Source organism: Aegilops tauschii, chromosome 2 (genome assembly GCF_002575655.3).
Source record: "Aegilops tauschii subsp. strangulata cultivar AL8/78 chromosome 2, Aet v6.0, whole genome shotgun sequence".
Classification (NCBI taxonomy): Eukaryota; Viridiplantae; Streptophyta; class Magnoliopsida; order Poales; family Poaceae; genus Aegilops; species Aegilops tauschii.
In genome coordinates this window covers 595466462-595489017 of record NC_053036.3, presented here as the reverse complement: position 1 = coordinate 595489017, position 22556 = coordinate 595466462, and the positions used below count along the sequence as shown (strand labels likewise).

Genomic DNA, 22556 nt, shown 5'->3' with positions numbered 1-22556 from the left:
TTGTTCAAATTAAATGTATATTCAGCAAAATCAGTGGTGAGACCACATGTTGACAACCAAAAATCTCAACCTATAGCACGCATCCAATGCACTTTATCAGACATTACAAATGCAAGCTTGCAGCAGTCAGGTTTGACGCAAGGTGCACACATCACTATTCTTGTGTTATCAAACATGTACTAAAAATTGAATAATGCTAGAGATTTTGCCACCTACAGATGTTAATGCAACATGTTTCAAAGATGGCACACTTCATTGTTCTCCGGTCATTGCTGATACTATATGTATTAATACCAACTCTACCCCGAGTGCAATTCAAAGTGATAATTCTGTACAAACCTTCCATACAGGCTTTGAAACTAGATGTGGCAGCGCAGGTAAAGACTTCTATGCGTGCTCATAACTATATTCTTCTTTTAGTCCATAATTTGTATTCTTATGTTCAATTTTTTGATCAGATCAAAGATCAACCGGGAGCCTTTCAGTTCCATCGTCTCTCAAGCAAAGTGCAGCAGAAAAAAAAGGTTGTGTGAGAGAGTCCGATATAATTCAATGAGCCCCGAACAAATGTCTTCTCTCTTGCAGAAGAAACGCGACTACAACAATTTGGGATGAAGTTGCCATGACAAAGCGTCAAGCCGTGGAGGCGCTTGATAGGTCACTCCAAGACATAATGAGATGTGGTTTGCCGTTTGGGGGGAAGATTATCATTTTTGGTGGAGATTTTAGGCAGGTCCTTCCAGTGGTTCCAAAAGGGACAAGAGCACAGATCACAGATGCTACAATACAGAGATCCTATATATGGCAGAAGATTCATAAGATAAAACTTACACGTAACATGAGATCACAAGCTGACCCTTTGTTCTCTGAGTATCTCTTAAGGATTGGCAATGGAACCGAAGAAACGATAGGTGATGACTATGTGCGTCTCCCTGAGGACATTGTGATCGGTCATACTGATGATGAAACCACAATCAATAGGCTAATCAAAGAAGTTTTCCCCTCTCTTAGTGCCAATGCTAAATCGGGAGAGTACATGAGCTCGCGTGCTATTCTTTCCATGAAGAATGACTATGTTGATGAGCTGAACTCCAAGATGATTGACATGTTTCCTGGCCAAGAGAAGGTATACCATAGCTTCGACTCTATTGAGGATGACTACTCGTACAATTACCTGATTGACTTGGTGAATTCGCTCACCCCAAATGGATTGCCAGCACATGTGTTGAAAGTGAAGGTCAATTGCCCCATCATTCTGCTACGGAACCTCGACCCTCACAATGGCCTCTGCAATGGAACAAGGCTGATAATTAGAGCCTTCCAAGATAATGCAATTGATGCAGAGATTGTTGGTGGGCAACATGTTGGGAAGAGGGTCTTTATACCGAGGATCCCTTTGTCACCACCGGAGGACATCTCGCTTTCCTTCAAGCTTAAGAGGAAACAATTCCCCATCCGCCTAAGTTTTGCGATGACCATTAACAAGGCGCAGGGCCAGACCATCCCAAATGTTGGCATTTATCTTCCAGAGCCGATGTTCTCCCATGGTCAGCTGTATGTTGCCTTGTCAAGGGGTGTATCAAGGCGGACGACACAAATTTTGGCCAAGCCGAACAAACAGATTGATAAATCAAGAAAAAGCACCAAGAATATTGTATATAGAGATGTTTTAGAGGGATGATGCAGGTTCGTTCTTCTTTGATTGATATTTATTCAAGCTATTTTGTAGTCAACCATACTTTGTTAGCTTTTTTATTTTTTTATTTGAATCATCATTTTATTTAAATACATATGGGCACGCCAACAAATTCTGAAATGTTTTTTGATTTATGAAATGTGTTTACAAGTCTGAAATGGTTTCATGTTGTGAATTATGAAGTAGTTACCTATCGCTTATGGAGATATGACCTTCCTAACTACTGATTAGCCACATACACGACTTTCCTAACTTGCTACTAATATTAATCAATTTATATTCCAAAAATAATTTGTGGGGTCAGGTATGTCTTTCACTCCTAAATAATATCAATGTTTACCTAAGAAATAAGTATGGATTCTATAGTTAATGGCTTGGTAGAACTCTTGCTAAATTACCTAAATACTACAATCTGATCCAACTTTACATATAAATAATATCAATGTCAGGTATGTTTCATGTTGTGATATTCTATTTTTGTCAGATGGCTTGAAATTTCTTTAACATTACTTTTAATGCTAATTCATGTACCATCATATTTATTTCCAAGTGGCCTGAGGTTATATTGCCAGTTTATGTCATGTTCGGTTCACAAATATATATTGCCAGACCGTGCCTTTAAGCTTTGTTGGTAGATTCTGGTAGATTCTGTCATTTACAGTGCATAAAATCCATTTCTACTTTTAGTGTAAACTTGACTTGTACACAGTTTGACATTTTCAGACATTGTGCTTACATGTGCTTGCTTTCGCTATATTTATTATAGATGGTGTTCTAACAGATTTTATAAAGTATGTCGATAGTTGGATCATGTATCCTTGACTTGATAGACAAGTTCAAAGGTGTACATTCTTCAGAGTGCATAACTGACACGCTAGATCCTAACTTCGACTGCTTGCATAACCAACATTCAGTTCAAGGAAGCTTCAGGTCTTACCTTGGAAATTTCTTTTACCTCTTCCATCCAGCACGGACATGTTTTCCAATGATTGATTACTGATTTTACACACACAAAAAAGTTCCGAATAATCTTTTCTACAATAGTCCAACATAATCAAAAGAGCCACTAAAATTAGCTTGGAAATACCAAGGAAACCTGTAGGCATGGACGTCGCAATAATTGATCCTCCTTCCTCGACACTTATGCCATCACTTCCCTTCCTGCAATCCAATTTTCTCTCTATTTCATAACTCTATGATACGTGCATTGCACGTGCATACCTACTAGTCTCGTAAACAAATGGTGCAACATTGATCCAACAGATCAGCCAGCGATGCGCGTCTGTCTAGGTTACGGCGACTCGGCTAACGGCTCGACAAGAGAAGGCCGCGCGGGCCCCCGGAGAAGTCCCCTAGGGACGGCGCATGTGGCTGACACTCCCGCACGAACACCCTCCTGCACGACACGGCACCAACCGCCAAGCCCCCGCCTCCCGCGCGCGCTCCGGCGGCACCATCCGCCCCGCCGCGCGCTCGACGGCAACGTCCGGCGGCGCTGGAGCCGGACTGCCGCTGCCGCCGTCGAGTGGAGCTAGCGCTGCACTGTTCGTCCGGACGCAATAATTGGTGCTGGTACCTACGTACGTCGTGCGGTCTTCTTCACGTATGGCGGTATGGGTGGAGCTGTTCCAGAGATATACACCTCGTTGATGAAATCGGCCCACCCATGCATGTGTACTTGCCTGTATTATGTTAATATAATCTGGCCGGTTTTCATTGCTCGGTGGAGGAGGGCAGGGAAGGCGTCGCCACACTACTAGGAAAATGGCTATAAATGAAATGGCCATTAATGATGCACCAGACATGTGGTGCGTCACTACTATATAGCAGTGGCGCATCATGTGCTGGTGCGCCATTAGTGTGAAAGACATTAATGGTGCACCAGACACACGGTGCGCCATTAGTAACAATTTTTTTTATTTTTCCAAATATACTAATGGCGCACCAGGGCACAGTGTGCCATTACTAGTTCTAACTAGTAATGACGCACCAGCCACATATTGCGCCACTACTATATTTTTTTTAATTTTTTTTTTTGCAAAACTACTAATGGCGCACCAGGGCACAGTGTGCCATTACTAGTCACCAGGGTATAGTGCGCTATTACTAGTTTAAACTAGTAATGGCGCACTGTGCCCTGGTGCGCCATTAGTGTATTTTTTTTATTTTTTTTTGCAAAACTACTAATGACGCACCACCAGCAGGTGCGCCATTAGTAACCAGGGTTACTAATGGCGCATTTGTAGGTGGTGCGCCATTAGTAACCTGGGACCAGCTACATATTTTGGACAGCCACACCTACCCACTCATTTCCCCCACTTCATTCTCTCCACCTCCTTCTCCAAGCTTGTCTCGGCTGCCTCCTCCTCCTCACCTCATTTGCACCATAGATTCATCCAAATTAAGTGGTTAAATTACCTTTTTTTGATAGGTAAGTAAGGGGGAAGCTATCTTTATGTTGTTCTCCCTCCAACAACATGCACATGCACTTTTTATGGCCTAGCTAGATCTATGTATGTTTGTGGTGTTGCATATGTTTGTGGTGTTGCATATATGTTTGTGTTTGCAGGTACCGGTATTTGAAATGCGATAGTTGCCAATATTTTGCCGGAATGTTGATTCATTTCCGTTTCGGTGAGAATTTTGTCACTATGCATTCTTTTTGGTCCTATTTTTAAGGAAAGTCATGCCAAATTTTTTCTTGGTTCTAAAATATCGTTTTGCTCTACCCCGCAGGCGATTATGGTCCGCACGATGACCGAAGACATCGTGAATAGGTTTTTGAGCTCCGCGAAGGCCGAGATGCTTCAAAAGATCGAGACGGAGATAAGATGTCCGTGTCGAAGATGCAAGCTGAAGAGCCTTATTGCGGACCCGGATTCCGGGCAGGTGCGGGACCACCTGCTCTTGCGTGGTTTCATGGATGGCTATCGGTGGCAAGGTGACGAAGATGACTATGAAGTCGTCCATGGGGGCCGGGCAAGAAATGAGGAAGGGCAGCAAGACAACCACCGCGGCTCGGGCGGGCGAGAAGACGAAGAATCTCAAGGACATGATCACGACGGTGATGCTGTACACAGTCATCATGTAGAAGATGCCGGACATGATGATGAGGAAGATGCCGGAGCAGACGAAGGGCATGATCATGAAGATGAAGATGCCGGCGGAGCAGACGACGATGGACCATCGATGGGCTGGGTGCAGGACCCTCATATTCAAGAGCTGCTTCTCAAGCAGACGGATAACGCAAGAGCTGCCGCCCGAGAGAAAGCCAAGCTGGATCAACTGGAGATAGACGCGGTTACTCCATTGTATGAAGGATGCAGGCCCGAGGATACCCGCTTGAAAGTAACGCTCATGGCTCTGGAGATGAAGGTAAAACACAAAATGACCGACGCATGCTTCGACGAGAATATGTCATTCTGGCACGAACGTCTTCCCAAGGGGAACAAGTGCCCGACCAGTTTCGAGGAGGCGAAGAAAATCGTGTGTCATCTGGATTTACCGCACGTGAAATACCATGTGTGCATGAACAATTGCATCATTTATCGGGACGAGCACGCGGAGTCTACCATATGTCCGGTGTGCGGCGTCACTCGATACAAGAAGAGGAAGAAAGCTCCTCGAAAAGTGGTGTGGTACTTTCCGATCACTCCTCATCTGCAGCGGTATTTCGCAGACCCTAAGGTAGCAAAGCTCCTGCGTTGGCACGCGGATAGGGAGGAGAAGAAGCGAGAAGATGACGCAAATGATCCGGAGATAAATAAAAAAGACAAGATGCTTAGTCACCCTAAGGATGGGAGCCAGTGACAAGCGTTGAACTTCGAACACCCAGAATTTGGGAAGGATCCAAGGAACATCGTGCTGGGCGCGAGCACCGATGGAGTCAATCCGTTTGGCAGCCAGAGAAGCACACATAGCACCCTGGCCTGTGTTTGTGTGGATGTACAACCTTCCCCCCTGGTTGTGCATGAAGAGGAAGTACATTCACATGAGTATGCTAATTGAAGGGCCGAAACAACCAGGGAACGACATCAATCTGTATCTGGGGCTGCTGAAAGAGGAGCTAGACACGCTGTGGAAAACGCCAGCCAATACATGGGACGCCGCAGAGAAAGAATATTTCCCTATGAGAGCCGCACTGCTCACGACGGTGCACGACTATCTCGGTTACGGATATCTCGCGGGGCAGGTGGTCCACGGATTTTCTGGATGCGTCAGGTGCATGGATGACACAACGTATCGCCAGCTAGATAGAGATCCCGGGTCTTCGAAAACCGTGTTCATGGGACATCGAAGGTGACTTCTCGACGATGACCCGTGGAGGAAACGCAAGGATCTGTTCGATGGTGAAACCGAACCCCGAAGACGCCTGCGTACGAGGAGCGGCGAGGAAATAGACGAGCTGTTGAAAAATTGGAAAGATTGCCCACTGCCGGGAAAGAAGCAAAAGGCGCCAGAGCCGGGAAAGAAGCGAAAGGCGCCAGAGCCGCTGCTGAACATATGGAAAACGAGGTCTATTTTCTGGGACTTGCCGTACTGGAAGATCCACCGTGTGCCTCACAGCCTTGATGTCATGCATATCACGAAGAACGTGTGCGAGAGTCTGCTTGGTACCCTGCTCAACATGCTAGAGAGGACCAAAGATGGGCCGAAAGAAAGGGTAGACTTGAAATCAATGGGCATTGGGGAGGAGCTTCACGCTAATGATGATGATGATGATGATGAGGCGAAGCAGGACACGGAAAGTCGTCGCAAAGGCAAAAAGGCCAAGAAGACCGGAAATGACTACCCTCCCGCGTGCTTCACTCTAAGTCAGGAGGAGATCGATCAGTTTTTCACCTGCCTCGTAGGAGTAAAACTTCCTTACGCGGGAAGATAAGCAGATACCTAGACCCAGCGAAGCAGAAGTTCAGCGGGATGAAGTCTCACGACTGTCACGTGCTGATGACGCAGATACTTCCAGTTGCAATCCGTGGGATCATGGACGGGCACGTACGTGAAACGCTATTTGGCCTATGCAACTTTTTCGACGTCATCTCTCGGAAGTCGGTTGGCGTGAGGCAACTCAGAAGGCTACAGGAAGAGATCATGGTGATACTATGCGAGCTTGAGCTGTACTTCCCGCCCGCATTCTTCGACGTTATGGTGCATCTGCTGGTCCATATCGTGGAGGATATCATCCAACTCGGGCCGACGTTCCTGCATAGCATGATGCCGTTCGAAAGGATGAATGGTGTCATCAAAGGATACGTTCGCAACATGGCACGTCCAGAGGGACGCATAGCCAGGGGCTTTCTGACCGAAGAGTGTATCTCCTACTGCACGAATTATCTAGGCATCGAGAACCCCATTGGTCTGCCCGTCAACAGGCACCTCGGCAGGCTCGCTGGATGGGGTCACCGTGAGGGTCGCCGCGAAATGCATGTCGACTTTGAGGGTCGACTCGCCGACTTTGAAAGAGCAAACCTAGTCGCGCTACAACACATAGACGTGGTCGATCCTTGGGTGGTAGAGCACAAAACCTTTATTGAGAAGACGTACAATGACCGAGGCCAACAGAGGATGGACGGAGATATAATCAAAGAGCACAACTCAGGTTTCACGCGTTGGTTCAAGCAGAAGCTTCTGTCGTACCCTTTACATGAGGATTCTTCCGCAGAAGAACAACTCATATTCGCCTTGTCATAGGGCGCCGAGCACAACCTGATGACGTATGAGGCGTACGATATCAACGGCTACACATTCTACGCCGAGGACAAGGACATGAAGAGCGATGGTTATCAGAACTCCGGGGTAACGATGGAATCCTACACCGGTAACGACAAGGACAGATACTACGGAAGGATCGAGGATATCTGGGAGCTGAGCTACGCTGGAGAGAAGGTCCCGATGTTCCGTGTCAGATGGGCCAAGAGCGTCATAAAAGAAGACCGGTATTTCACCACCATGGTTATACCCGAAGCCAAATCCAAGACCGCAGGCGCGAACGTCACCGCGAAAAATGAGCCATGGGAACTGGCTTCCCAAGTGGACCAATGCTTCTTCATTACCGACCCGTCAAAGCCCAGTCGTGTTGTCGTGAGGAGAGGCAAAAGGAAAATCATCGGAATGGATGGAGTCGCCAATGAGCAAGACTTCGACAAGTACGGTGACCCGAAGATGGAACATGACGACGACGATGAAGTATCAGCATACACCACAAGAAGAAGCAGGACCACCCTACCTAAAGGACGCCCGTTCAAGAGAAGAACTCCATTGACGAAAAATAAAGGCAAGAAGATTGTGAACAGATAGCTAGCTAAGATCGATTGTATTTAAATTATAGCCTTCATTTCTCGATTGTATTTCATGGGCACTTTTTGAACTCATGAATATTTTTAAATTTCATGGGCACTTTTTGAATTCATGAATATTTTTTCAAATTTGATGATATTTTTTCATATTCAATATGAAAAATATTGAATATTTATGAGGACACTCGATCTCGATCCCCCTCCATCTCGATCGCTATCCCACCTCGCCAGATCCCCCTCGCCGCCGAGCACGCCCCGCACCCTCTCCCCCGCTCCACCGCCGCCGACGACCCACCGCACCCTCCCCCGCTCCACCGCCGCCGACGACCCCCCGCACCCTCCCCCACTCCACCGCCGCCGGCGACCCCCCGCACCCTCCCCCGCTCCACCGCCGCCGACGACCCCCCGCACCCTCCCCCGCTCCACCGCCGCCGCCGACCCCCCGCACCCTCCCCCGCTCCACCGTCACAAATGAATGCAACTAAAAATCCAAAAAAAACAAATTTGATTATATTTTCAAATAAAAAATTTGATGATATTTTCAAATAACAAATTTGATGATATTTTTTAAAAAATTATTACTGTTTTTATAAAAAAATTATTACTGTTTCATATTCATATTCATTTTCTAAAAAATTATTAGATGCAACAAAAAATAATAAAAAAAATTACTTATGGCGCACCTCTGGCTGGTGCGCCATTGCTATGCAAAAAAAAGTTACTTATGGCGCACCGCTGGGTGGTGCGCCATTGCTATCTAAAAAAGAGATTACTAATGGCGCACCACTCGGGGGTGCGCCATTGCTATCTAAAAAAACAAACTAATGGCGCACCGCTAGGTGGTGCGCCATTGCTAAGCCTCCCCCTACACTAAAATCCCTAATCTCTCATATTTCTCTCTAATCCCTCCCCTGCCTCATCTCACCCGCGCCCGACCACCACCGACCACCACCGCCCCCGTGCTCGCCGTCCCCGGCCGTGCTCGCTGCCCCCACCGCACCCGACCACCACCGCCCCCAACGCCGTCTCCCCGAGCCGAGCGCCGCCTCCCTCGCCGTCCCCCCTCCGCCCGCGCCCTCGACGTCCTCCCGCCCACGCGCCCCCTCCCCCCGCGGCCCCGCCTGCGTCAACCTCGTGCTCGCTGTCCAACACCACGCGGCCTGCCCAGGAGGACCGCCACCGTCTTCCTCTTCGACTACGAGGACCCGAACGAGCTCGGACGCCCTCGAGACATCCCTTCGACGCCCGCCGATGTCCTCCACCTCGGCCACCATCGCCACCGCTCGACGCCGAATTCGCGCCGCCTCGACTAGCTCCGACTACCCCGAGTCGCCCTCGACCTCCCCAGTGAGCACCCGAGCCGCTTCCCCCTCTTCCCCCTCTTGATTTCCTTCTGATGTGTTCTAGGGTTGGGGGTTGGAGAATTTTGGACAAGGAAAGGGGGTTGGAGAATTAAGTAGCTAGGGTTGGGGGTTTGCAAGAGAAGAATCTTCAGGCTTACTCACTGTTCAATTTGTTGCTGTGAGTTTGAATTTGCTGTTCTCAGTACAGTAGTTTACACTGGTTGTCAAGCTGCAGAGGAAATTCAGTCAGTGGATACGAAGGTAGAGAAATAATCCAGGACAAAGGTTGTACACTGCTGCTAAATGATGAACATATTATAGTGAAAATTTAGTTTGATGCCATCAAATTCATTTATAGTGCCTGTTATTCAGTTATGACTCCTTCACTGAAACTGTAGTGTTAGCTAAAACTGAGATGTAAACTAAAGGAGTTTGTGATTTGCAGAAGCTGTAGCATACTCCAACAAGTGATAAATGCACTCAAAAGTTCACTAAGAAAATGCAGATGCTTCTCACTTGTTACTGAAAGTTTTCTGGAGTAGATCAAATTGCAACAGATTATTTGCAGTAGATCAAACTGCAGTAGATTACTCAATATTATTGCCATTTGTTGATATATTATAAATATTGACCATAAATAAGAATGAATATTGACCATTTGTTGCTGCTAGCACATGTGGAAGTGTACCTGATGATGCTTATGTAGAAAATTCAATCTTCCTCCTCAGGCATGTGTTGTGTGACCTGACAAAATATAAATGTGTTGTGTGCCATGCGTTGGTAATTCAGTAAAGTCAAACAAGCACTGGATTTAGGCATGTTGCTTGCTGAAATTGTAGCAGCAACAACAACTATGGCTGAATGATGAACAGGTTATAGTGGTCAGATTAGTTCAGCAACAACAACTATTTTCAGTTTGTCTTATGGGTCATCTAAAAAAATCAGCTCAACAAGTTGCATCTGGCTTTTACAAAGTTGTTTTGGCTTAAGAGGATAAGTTGTTGTATATACTGTCATAAAGTTCAGCAAGAACAGGGCATCAACAGTGCTACTCTAGTATCTAGTTGGGGAGGGACAAATGGACAGGGCATCACTGTAGATGTACTGCACAACAAACTATTAGTCTTAGGATTAGCACTCCTCATATGAGATGAGAGGATTTTTTTAATGGCTTCTTGCAGTTTTGAAAATTCAGTTTATTCGGTTACTGAAAATTCAGTTAATTCAGTTAGGCACACAAATTTCAGAACATTTGTGTGCCCTAGTACTTGGTGTTTGTAGAAAACCAGGAGTGTCAATGTGACTAGAATTCAGTTGTTCTTATATGGGTGAAACTTCACTTGTTTTTAGGCTAGTGCAGGGTGTTGCTTTATTCTGTCATCATTTGTAACTATGTCACAAATAAATTGTTCCTTCTTCTGTATTTGACCACTGTTTATTGTGGTTTTGATTTTGTTACAGTGTTCTCAAGTACAACAACATAGTGGGATCATTTGTCAACATAGTGGGATCATTTTGCAGATTCCAGCAAACAACATAGTGGGATCATTTGTCAAGGCCAGCATCAGAGTGCTAATTTACAGGTATAAATAGATAAAAGATTCAGAGAGTAGCTCTTTTCTTACCAGCATCATGAAGGTTGGGAATATCTTTGTAGAAAACAAAAAGATTAGGAAACTGAATCTAAGGACCAGGGCTAAACCTCTGTACTTTACTATCTTTAACATGGTATAAAATACCTGAACTGAATTTGTGAGGCCTCTAAAATTCTGGAAAAAATTAAACTCAAGATTCTGGTGTTTAACCCTGTTGTGTTGCTTCTAGAAATAATATAAAAGCTGTGAAAAAGAAATATGTGGAGTTGGCACTTTACATAAGGTTGTAGATCATTTTACATTGCTGGTTTTAACATGATACCAATTGGCACCTGAACCTTTCTTTTGGAGAGTTCTCTGAACTTCAATGAAGCATAAAGTAGAATGCGAAGCTTGTCTTGAGGCTCATCTTTGAGACAGGTTATCTGTGTCGGTTGTCGGAGCCTTGGAGGTTACTGCTGAGAGCTGTCACAGCAGTGCGTGGCGTCAGTGATGGCCAAGCTGCTAGTTCAACTACTGGCCAACTAGTGGCCCTTGTTATCAAAGTAGTCTTGCCACATGTTCATAGTAATCTCCAACCATATTAGCAGTACTGAATAAAACTTGTCTTGTTTTATGGGAATGGTTGATTACCTTGATTATACTTACTGGATGGTTTATTTATAGTTCTTAAAATATGAAAATGAAAATTATTTATATCCCTCGTTGAAGGTATTTGACTCTATAAATCATACTGATGTTGACTCTATAATCATACTGATACTGATGTTAAAGATATTTCTAGCAAAACCTGAAATGCTAGATGGATTGATTTTTCTGAGCTGTTTGTGCTCCCTGCATCTTTCAGCTCTCATTTTCAGTGGAGTTGTTGAATTATATGCTCTTATTGGACATGTTTTACGTGTTGATCCATCAATTGCTTGTTTGCTGGGTTTTGTTTCCGACCATCGTGTCGTGATGATTTTGCAGGTACCCCGAGAGGCCCTTGAGTTTGCCGGAATGTCGATTAACTTCCGTTCCGACAAATTCGGGTACTCCATATGTCCTATTTACAGCAAAGGTCATGCTGAAATTTTCCGTGAATTTTAGCATGACTTTGCTAAAAATAGGACATATGGGGTACTTGCGACTAATGCATGGGCCGGGGTATCTTAGTACTTAATTAAGTAGGATCAATTGCCTCTTGTGTTATACATATAGAAGTGTGATATGTTTACTGTCTCTTGGTGTTTGTCCTTAATTAAGTAGGGTATATTATTAGAAGATACCCATATATATCAGTCAACCTAGGGTGCCTCGGCATCGATAAACCCTAAATGATGAAAACTTAACTTAGCATTTAGGGTGCCTCGGCGTCGACAAACCCTAAATGATAAAACCTTGGCTTTTAAGGTGCCTCGGTGTCGATGAGAACCTAAATGATGTACGCTTAGGCTTTTAGGGTGCCTCGGCGTCGACGAACCCTAAATGATAAAAGCTTAGCTTTTAGGATGCCTCGGTGTCGACAAACCCTAAATGATGAGACCATGATCTTGTTTCTTGACAATAACCAACTTTTTGACAAAACTTTTTTCCTATTTAGAGCGAAACATGGCCCACAACGATGAGGCCGGCGGTTCGGGCGGCAAGCAATTCTGGGAGCTGTCCTAGGAGCTGGAGGAAGAACCTCACCGCTATGAGGACGCCGCGGAAGACACCGATCCTGACTACACAACCCCTAGTGGCGTCAGGGATGACACCACTGATGGTGCCGCCGAGGATGCCACCACTGATGATGGCAACGCACGCACAGATGGCAGCCAACCGAAGAGGCAACGGAAGGACCGGTGCCCAAGCGTGCTCGGCACCGTCAAGGAGGAATTTACTGAAGTGAACTCCGACGGGCATCCAACGGCGCCCAAAGAATTATTCAAGGGGTACTCGGTTCAGCTCGGGTGCATTCTCCGGAGCACTGTCTCGATCAACACCGAGAACCTAAGGCATAAGGACCGAGCGAATTTGCGCAGCCTCCTCTTCACGAAGCTGCACGAACGATACAAGTTCCCCGCTGACTTTGCAAACACACGCCTCTCAGGGAATAAAGTGAACAGTGCCGCCCTCACGAGGATGAGCACGACCCTGTCTACTTGGAAAAGCACGGTGAAGGCAATGATTGAAAAAGGTGATAGTTATGAGAAGATCAAGGCGAAATATCCTTTGATCAGCGAAGATGACTACAAGGAGTTCAAGATAAAGTGCGAGAGCAGCGCAACCTCCGAATCAAGTCAGTGGGGGAATGAAATGCGGCAGTTGAACTTAGGGGTCCACCAACTCGGTCCCGGCGGTTACAGAGTGGCGGAGCCTATATGGGACAAGGAGGACGCGGAGCGTGCCGAGCAAGGCCTACCGCCCCGCTTCGAGAAATACTGTGACAAGCAGACCAGCAACTTTGTCAGGGCCCGGTACAAGGACCCGGTAACAAAGGAGCTTTCCACGGATCCGAAGACCAGGGCGCTTGAGCTTGTTCTGGTAAGGAATACACCCCCGCGTAATTAGCTCCATATGGTTGCATTCTAATTAATGAAGCCAAATTTCTAAATGGTTCACATTCCTTCCGCAGGAGGCTGAAAGCAGTAGCGCGGGGTCGTCTCAGAGCTCCCCTTTCGACACCCCTTTAAATAGGGCGTTGAACGTAATGAAAAACAAGGATAAGCTTAGTAAGCCGTCGACAGCTGGTCGTGTGGCCGGCAAAGGCTTGTCACAAAATGGTCGTCATACTATACCGCTGGTGGGCGAAAGGAGAAAAAGACCAGCTCGGAAAGCCAGTCGCGCGAGGTTCAAGAACTCAAGGCACAAGTGGCGCGGATTCCGGAGATTGTCCAAGAGCAAGTGCAACAACAACTGGGAACGACGCTCACCGCTATGGTGCCTACCTTGATTCAGGGGCTGACGACGTGGATTGCGGGCGGCCAACAGGGGCCTCCCCCGGTTCCCAGCTTCACGGCCAGCAACTCGCACAACGCGCAGGTGGCGCCATTGGTGTCTCCGGCGGAGGTGGTATTCGTGTCTCCGGCGCCGGCACGGGCATTGGAGCTTAATGCATCCGGGTGTACGCCGGCCGGCACCTCGCCAGCAAGCGGCCCGTCCGTCAGTTGCACGCCCGCCGTTGGCGGTGCCTCAACATTAGCCGAGCTCGACGGCATCACGGTAACTAAGCCTCTCGGCCGTTGACTTCATCTCCATGCCTTTGACTGGGCATCCCTGACGCCCTACATGTTTTCGCAGGGCGCCGCCGACGTTCCTTGCACTTTCCTGCACTTCATGGGCGGCGGGTTGGTCGATGTCACCAAGGGCAGAATCATTCAACCGGGCAACCGCGTGTTCCACGGTAATCTGATGCCACCCACGTTGTATAGGGTTGAACTGGTTCGGGTGCTGCCAGGCTGCGACGAGTTGTTACCTTCGATTCGACGCTGGGGCCGACGAAGATGATGTGATGACCCTCAGCGCCTGCGTAAGCTGGCCCCTGCTTTGGCCGAAGAGCAAGATTCGTTTGGGGGCGGGGGACACCACCCCACAGACAAGACCGCCAGTCGTGCCAGCGCTAAGCCATGGCAAGAACGCCGCAACGCTACCGGACATGCCGGACATCCCTATGGCACAGGATCCGGACATGCATATGGCACAGGATCCGGACGACAATGACGACGGTACATTTACCAACGTCGATAAGTACTTTGCCGAACATGGGTACGGTGACGAGTTCTGCGGGCCTCCTTCTCAAGAACCCAACCCTGAAAAAGACGACCGCGATCTAGCTGGTACGACGGAGAAACCCAATTGCAACAGGCGTCGTCTGGCGTTCAGTTCTCAGGAGACGCCTCCAGCTGCCGCCTTCATCGAGCCTCAGATAGCCGAGGTGCGAAATATTATCAGCCCCAACACGCTCAAGAAGGCGGTCTGTGAGCAGAACTCGATCCCATTACAGCAGATCAAGAAGAAGGGACGGAAACGAAAGACTAACAAGGGCGCCGGTGCGAGCCAGCCGGCACCGAGTACGATCCGTGCTCAGGACGGGCCACCTTCACCTAAGGATATCTCGAGGAGGGTGCATGTGGCGGGTAGGGCGATGCTACCGACAAATATGCTCAATGCTGCAACCGGTGCTATGCGGAGTCTGCATGACAGTGTTCTTTCTTTGGAGAAGCGGCATCTCAGAGAGAATGATGTGGCATACCCGGTTTTCGTGGCCAAGGTGCCAGAGGGCAAGGGCTTTGTGGATAGCGCCGTCGGGGGTACGATCGTCCTGCGGTTTGATGACATCTTTGCTATGTTTAACCTTCATCCGCTGCACTACACCTTCGTTCGGCTGTTTTCGCTGAGTATGGAGATGCGGATTATTAGAGACAAGACCCCGGACATTGTGATAGTCGACCCCTTCTACATGCGTGCCAAGATCTTGGGCAGCGCTGGGGACCGGCAAGACGCGAGTTCACACCTCGAAGGCGTCATTCTAGCAAACCCAGATAAGGATAACTTCCTCGTGCCTTACTTTCCCGAGTAAGTCATCCCCTAACCACCCCGTAACATATGATTTCTTAGATTTCGATTGTTCTTTTTTTTCTAACATTCCGTGGTCTGTGCAGTGACACACATTGCACACTCATCCTCTTAAGCCCGAAATATTCCATGGCCACGTATTTCGACCGGACCGTGACTCCAAGATAGACTACACAAATATCAAGAAAGTTCTTGATGATGTTCTCCCCGGCTACGCCGCATCTGGAGGCACCTTTAAGAGGCCAGTTCGTAGGTACGGCAGGCACGTGTTCACCCACAATACGACGTTCCCCTGCGTCAAGCAGCCGTCTGGCGGTCAGAAGGATGCCTACTACGCCCTCCATCACATGCGGGCGATCGTACGGGACCATAATCACCTTCTGCTACCAAATAATCTCAAAGATTGGGCCGCAAGCTTGGCGGCAATCCAGGACGCGGACATCCGACAAGAATTCTTTCGCATCCAGTCGGCGTTTGCAGAAATCATCCATCAAGATGTCCTTCGTACCTCGGGGCAGTTCTGCCTCAAATATCAACCGTCCAACAGTGAGATAGACACAACGCTACAAATGCAGGCTGACAACGCCCGCGACTTCATGACCATCACGAAAGACGGCGGCTTCATCCATGCTCCGGTCCCATGAGTCGAGTCGAAAGTAGTGATGCTATGTGTAGTTCTGAAACATCGATTAGCTCATGTTGTAATTAAACTTTAATGAACTTGTATGTCTCTTTGGTTTGGAAAGTCGTTCAACTTAGATGTAATCGATGCTATTTATTAGTAGGACCATGAATCGTGCTACTAATGTCTTGCTTTTCTCTTCCGATCCTTTTGTTGCATACTTATATATTGCTTATGTATTGTCTGTTGTTTGGCTAGTGCATAGAGATGCCGTCGTATGTCGTGTACAAGGGTAAGGTTCCCGGAGTCTACGACGACCGGGAGGAGTGTCGGAGACAGGTTCACCGTTTCAGCGGTAACAGTTACAAAGGGTACACCACTAGGGCGGAGGCGAAATCTAGATACGCGCGCTATCTAGCGGGAGAGAGGAGGGAGCGTTGGAAGAACCGGATGAAGACCAGTTTCATCGCGATGATGCTCATCGTGATGACCGCAACTCTCTTCTATGTGATGGTAGTTTAGATGATCGATATCGACTTGTAATGTGAAGACAAACTCGCTACTCGCGGTCTCGAGACTTGTAATGTTCTATCTTTGTTCGGTCTTTTGAATTCGGAGACTAATATGATAAATTGTATTCGGAGACTAATCTTCTATTGTATTCGATGAATCTGCTGTTGCTGTGTGGTGCTGTCTATATTCTGTCCAATAATATATTTTGTAATCTGTGCAAATATCAGAAAAGAAAAAAAATCCCTAATATTCATACTAATGGCGCATCACCCCAACGTGCGCCATTAGTATGCCAAAGGATACTAATGGCGCATCAACCACAGTGCGCCATTAGTATGGCAAAGCACATGTGTAAATATCGCCCCCTGGGAGGCACACTAATGACGCATGTTGGTCTACACTAATGGCGCACGGCGTGATGCGCCATTAGTATACCAGATACTAATGGCGCACCAGTGATGCGTCATTAGTATTTAAAATAGTGGCGTGGTACTAGTGGCACACCAGTAGTGCGCCATTAGTAGGCAAAACTGGTGCGCCACTAGTATGCCTTTTCCTAATAATGCCAGGGTTCAGCTGCCGGCCAGGTCGGCCACCAGTACGTCGAGGTACAGAGATGGACGGGGATAGGTGACGGAAATCCGATCGGGAGGCCGGGCGGGCGCACATGCACGCGCCATCCACCATCCTCCTGGGATCTACGGTGGCTGAGACGTTGTGGTTTGCATTACGTACCGGAGGCAGGCGACTGGACGGACCGGCCACGTAGTCGGCGAGGTCGATCGTACCGGTGGTTCAATACTATATTATCGGCGGGATGAATGGATGCGAACAACACGACGTGTTCCCTGATTTTTGGAGTATTTGAGTATTTAACCACGCACGCACGATGTGTCATGGGCGGCCGGTCTGGTCCGGTCAGTCGGTCAGATGCCTCCGTTGCAACCGCTGCCAAGACGGCGTACGCGACGACGCACGTAGGTGCGGCGCCGGAACGCGGACGTGGCGAGCCGGCGTACGTCCACTGTAGGGGTACGTAGGGGCGGCGCCGGAAGCAGTGGCTGTGTGGGGCGGGGTGGCGATCGACGCCGCACGTGGTGGGGGCGAGCGCGACCCACCGCCGGACGTGATGGGCTGGGCGAATGACGGCAGGCAGGCCGGCGGCATGGCAAGCGACCACCGGTCGATTCGTCGTTGCTGCCGGCCGGGGGGGTCCCGGCGCTCGTGCATCGCGTACCGTGACATGTCACCTACGGGCGGCCCCGCCCGATCTCTGTCGCGCCTCCCAGTTTGACTCTGCCACTCGCTCCACTCCAGGCCCGTCCCGATCCCGCACACATGGCCAGCCTAACCCCCCGCGTATCGCTCTGCTTCTTGATTGGATTCTGTTATGTTTATATCTACTCCCTCCGTTCGAAATTACTTGTCTCGGAAATGGATGTATCTAGACGTATTTTAGTTCTAGATACATACATTTTCGAGACAAGTAATTCCAAACGGAGGGAGTACCTACGTACTGTATGTGGTATGTGTGTATGTGGGTGGTCCGTTGTATTGTACCAACAGGGACGTGCATGTTGCTGCTCTGGAAACAGCTTAGAATTTTTTTCGAAACAGGAAACAGCTTAGAATAGATATCGCAGGAAGAGGAAGGAGGCCAGGATGGGAGTTTCTGCATCCGAGCTCAAATGAGCTTGGGTGAACAGTAAAATCAAAACAAAATCGAAAAAATTCAAACAATTCCAAAATTTTTGGGAGAAGCATTGACAAAAGTTTTAAGTGCTTGCAAAATGTTGTCATGAAATCACATTCCTATAAGGCGTGGCAAAAAAAAAACAAATTCAGTGCTCCACTGAATTTGTTTGTTTTTTGTCATGCCTTACCGGAATGTGATTTCATGACGATTTTTTGCACACACTTGAAACTTTTGTCAATGTTTCTCCAAAAAAAAATTGGATTTTTTTGATTTTTTTTATTTTACTGTTCACCGAGCTCAAATCACCGAGCTCATTTGAGGTCGGGAGCAGAAAAGCACTTTCGGTTGAAAGAAAGCTACTACCCGGCAGGGAATTGATTACTAATTGGTCAATACTGAAAAGCGATCGAGTACATGGATCATTGGTCTGAATTGATGGGAAGGTCGCCTTAGGCGTTAGCGTGCACGGCGATTCCACACCACACGCCAGGTTCCTCCTCACCTGTCATATATATGCCCTGAAGAATATATGCGATGTCCGCTTGCAGACTCCTTCGTCGACTCATCTCATCACTGCTTTCTCGCTAGTGGTGATACTAGTAATCTGAAAAGATAATGGACATTACAATGGATCTTGAGTTGCGTCGCATAGAGGTCAGACGTATGGACAAGAGAAGGCAGATGCTCGTTCAGTTTCTTGAAGAATATTGGCAAACAGAGATGACCACCGTGCAACCTGATAAAACGCAACAGAATACAGGATGTGATTCGGATTTGACACGAGAATGGGGACAGAAAGAACAACACCCCTGTGCAGAGCAAATCGCAGAATGGAGTCATGAGAATGGTTGCTGAAGGGGCGATATCATTTCATGAGAATTCCAAGCTATCCAGGGAATCGGCAAAGGCTCTGAAGGAGAGGAAGCATAGATGTTTACTGCTGAAACTGGCCATTGTAAGGCTTTCAACACTGTCACTTGACAATTCCTTTTGGATGCGCTCCGATAAATCGGCTCCGAGCATAAGTGGTGCTCGTGGGTCACTATGTTGCTCGCTGCGGCATCAACCAAGGAAGGTGGCATCCCCGACCAAAGTTTCTGGCATGGTCGTGGCCTCATGGAGGGCGTCCCTCTCTCGCCGATGCTATTCTTTATTGTCATGGACATGCTTTGCAAATTATTTTATGCAGCAGATATTCTGGAGCCTATTAGCAACAAGCAGGCGATCGCCTAGCGGATGTGATACTTTGTTTTCCTAGAATACGCATAAGCATGTGTATCATTGCATTAGAGAAGAAGCGGCCAGAAAACCAAATACAACGCCTTTCGGCCATTGCAACGCGAATTACAAGGATTAGCAGCCACACAAGGATGATGTGATACCTCAAAATCTCGGCTGCCGATTATTCTGCAGTCAAACTTTTGCTGGATATTTTTGGAAGCTCCACTGTCTACGATGCAAAGTTAGTAAGAACTCAATCTCACCTATTTCTCTGTGGATATGATGAGATCAGGGATTTCAATATAACATTCTAAATTTTCAAATCTCACCTCTCCCTATTAAGTACCTGGGCGTGCTACTTCGTTTGAGGAAGTTACGAAACATAAGACTTTCAGACGAAGATTGGCATTCAGAAGAAGATTGAGTCCTTGGCCTACAAGTTTTCTCTATCAAAGTGGTTGTTTTATCTTGGTGCAAGTTGGGCTTTCAGCTATCCCTATTTTCCACCTATTGTCCCTGGGTCCCCTCCAAGGGTTTTCAAAGCAATCAACATAGTACGAAGATCTTTCCTATGGAAAGGGACTGAAACCGTTCAAGGTGGACATTTCCTTGTTAGCTGGAGGCATGTGTGCTGCTCAAAATTGCAAGGTGGTTTAGGTATCCTAGATCTAGAAGTCATGAACTGGGCCCTCCAGCTCTGCTGGGCATGAAGATTACGCACATTGTATAATAGGGCATGGAACATTAGCTCCACTGCCCTCGATGATCATGAGAGACACATCTTTAATGCCGCAAGCCGGTTCATTATTGAGGATGGTAAAAGATGCTTTTTTCTGGACTGATAAATGGAACAACGGGGCAATTGTGGCTAATGCTTATATAAATGATCGATGAATGAGCTTGTGTTTACTTCTTTTTCTGTGTGAGAGCTTGTGTTTACTTCTTTTTTACCTTAGCGCATATGAATGTAAGATCTTCTTTCTCACGAAACTTGAAAGTCATCTACATGTGAGGAGTTCTGTGAAGAATGAATTTTTTTAAGAAATGTTTTACGATGAGATGGGGTGAAAGTGCTCCTAAGTACCATTCAGCATTATTGATGCATGCTACTCACTTCATTTCTAAATATAAGTTTTTTTTAGATATTTCAATACGGACTACATACAGATGTATATAAACGTATTTTAGAGTGTAGATTCACTCATTTTGCTCCGTATGTAGTCCGTATTGGAATCTCTACAAAAGCTTATATTTAGGAACCCTCTTATCACAAATCTGTATTATTTGGACATCGACATGTAGCCTCCAAGGTAAAACTTTGACCATCAATCTGTAAGGCTAGGAGGTTGGTAGATTGTGGCCACAAATTTAGATCAACTTTATTTTTGGTGTTCAATTACACCTTTTTACAATGGTGCTAATAAAGCTAGCAGCCGTAAGCATCAAAAGAGTAAGTAAGCTTATCCCAACAAACTATAGCCATGCATACTTCCAATTTGGTCCTTTGGAACACCAACTTTTCACATATATTACAATCTTTAAAAAAACTTATATTTAGGAACGGAGGGAGTATATAGCTAGCTAATTATCTGTCCTGCAACACGTACGTGCCCGGCTTTGCTTGACGACGTACGACGACGTCCGGCTGCCCCTTAATTCACCATTGATTGGCGTGGTTAGCAGTCATGTCCCGGCCCATTAGTTGCGAGCTAATCATAGGGGGGCAGGTCTACTTGTTAATACACTTATACTTGCAGAGAAAGGAAAAACCATCAATTGTTCAGCCAAGTGTAAAGCAACATTGAGTGAATGAATGGTTCAATCAACAAGGTGGGGAAGAAGAAGCAAAACTTACAATCTCCTCCTCTGCCGCGTGCAATGGTCACCTTGCCTCCAGCGGAGCTACTACGTGACAAAACTTGGCGACGATGGTCTGGATAGAATGCCATCGATGCGATAATTGTTGGAAATATGAGCAAATTACTACGAGATTTAATCCGAATAAACAGAAGATAAATCATGACTACAGCAGCAGAGATTAAACTAATCATGTGAACTAGCATAACAGATGAACAGATCACATCTAGGGCACATACTAGAAACATGAATTCTACCACGATCTCGAACAGGAAGGATAGAATCACATATGGTGCAGCGGGAGCAGCACCGCCGGCATTGACGTTGTCGCCCATGTCATCGAGGATGAGGTTGCCGAGGTCGGGGAAAAAGTCGTCGTTCGCGAAGTCGTCGCTACCAACAGTCGCGCGAGTGCGCTCCCCAAAAACCTGATCGCCCCTCTCCCTTATAGGATCACGAGAGGCGGGGTTCCGGAGGCCTGCTGTCCCTTCTGCCGGTGCACGCCGAAAGGAGGGATGGAGAAGACTTGCTTGGCGGCGCAATGATCTGGAACGGTGGTGAGAAATCATACGAAGCGGCGGCGGCTAGGGTAGACGTCTGCCTGACTATATAGTGCGGGCCGAGCAGGTCGTGGGAGTAAACCCCACGTCCGAGTCGTCACGATCCAAAAGAATCGGAAACGGTTCAGTAATTAACGCGTCCGTTAATTACTAATTAATGACTCATTAATTTTTCCCGAGTAGCAAAAATATAGACAACGTGCATAGCTCTGCCCTCGGATCGGCTCAATCCCGCAACCCGCGGCGCGTCGTGACGTGGCGTGGCGAGCGAGGAGGAGGAGCGCGTGTGTAGGTCTCCTCTTGTCATGCTCATACAAATGTAGAAGAGCTCACCTTATAAAGAGGTGCAACTCTCTCTCAACTTATGAGGTGGGACTAAACTTTAGCCTCACTCACTCCACTCACATGTGTGCATGAATGGGCCAAGAGAATTTCAGAATTTTAGTTGGGCTTTGGGCCAAAGGCCTTTTCATGAATTTATTAGAGAACACCCAATTCTCACAGACTGCGACATTAACAGTCAAACTCATATAGGTGTGTTCCTTAGAAGATGTTCTGCAGGACAACATCTCTGCTTACCCGAATAAGCCACTTGGAACACATTAAGATAAGTATCAA

The 22556-nt window shown here is 47.2% G+C and overlaps 1 protein-coding gene across 1 annotated transcript; it reads left to right on the top strand.

Annotated features, from left to right (window-relative positions):
- Positions 1-838: 838 nt before the first annotated feature.
- Positions 839-1681, top strand: LOC109777350 (uncharacterized). The gene has a single exon (XM_020335991.1). It carries the CDS (start codon positions 839-841, stop codon positions 1679-1681), a length of 843 nt encoding a protein of 280 aa, XP_020191580.1.
- Positions 1682-22556: the final 20875 nt, after the last annotated feature.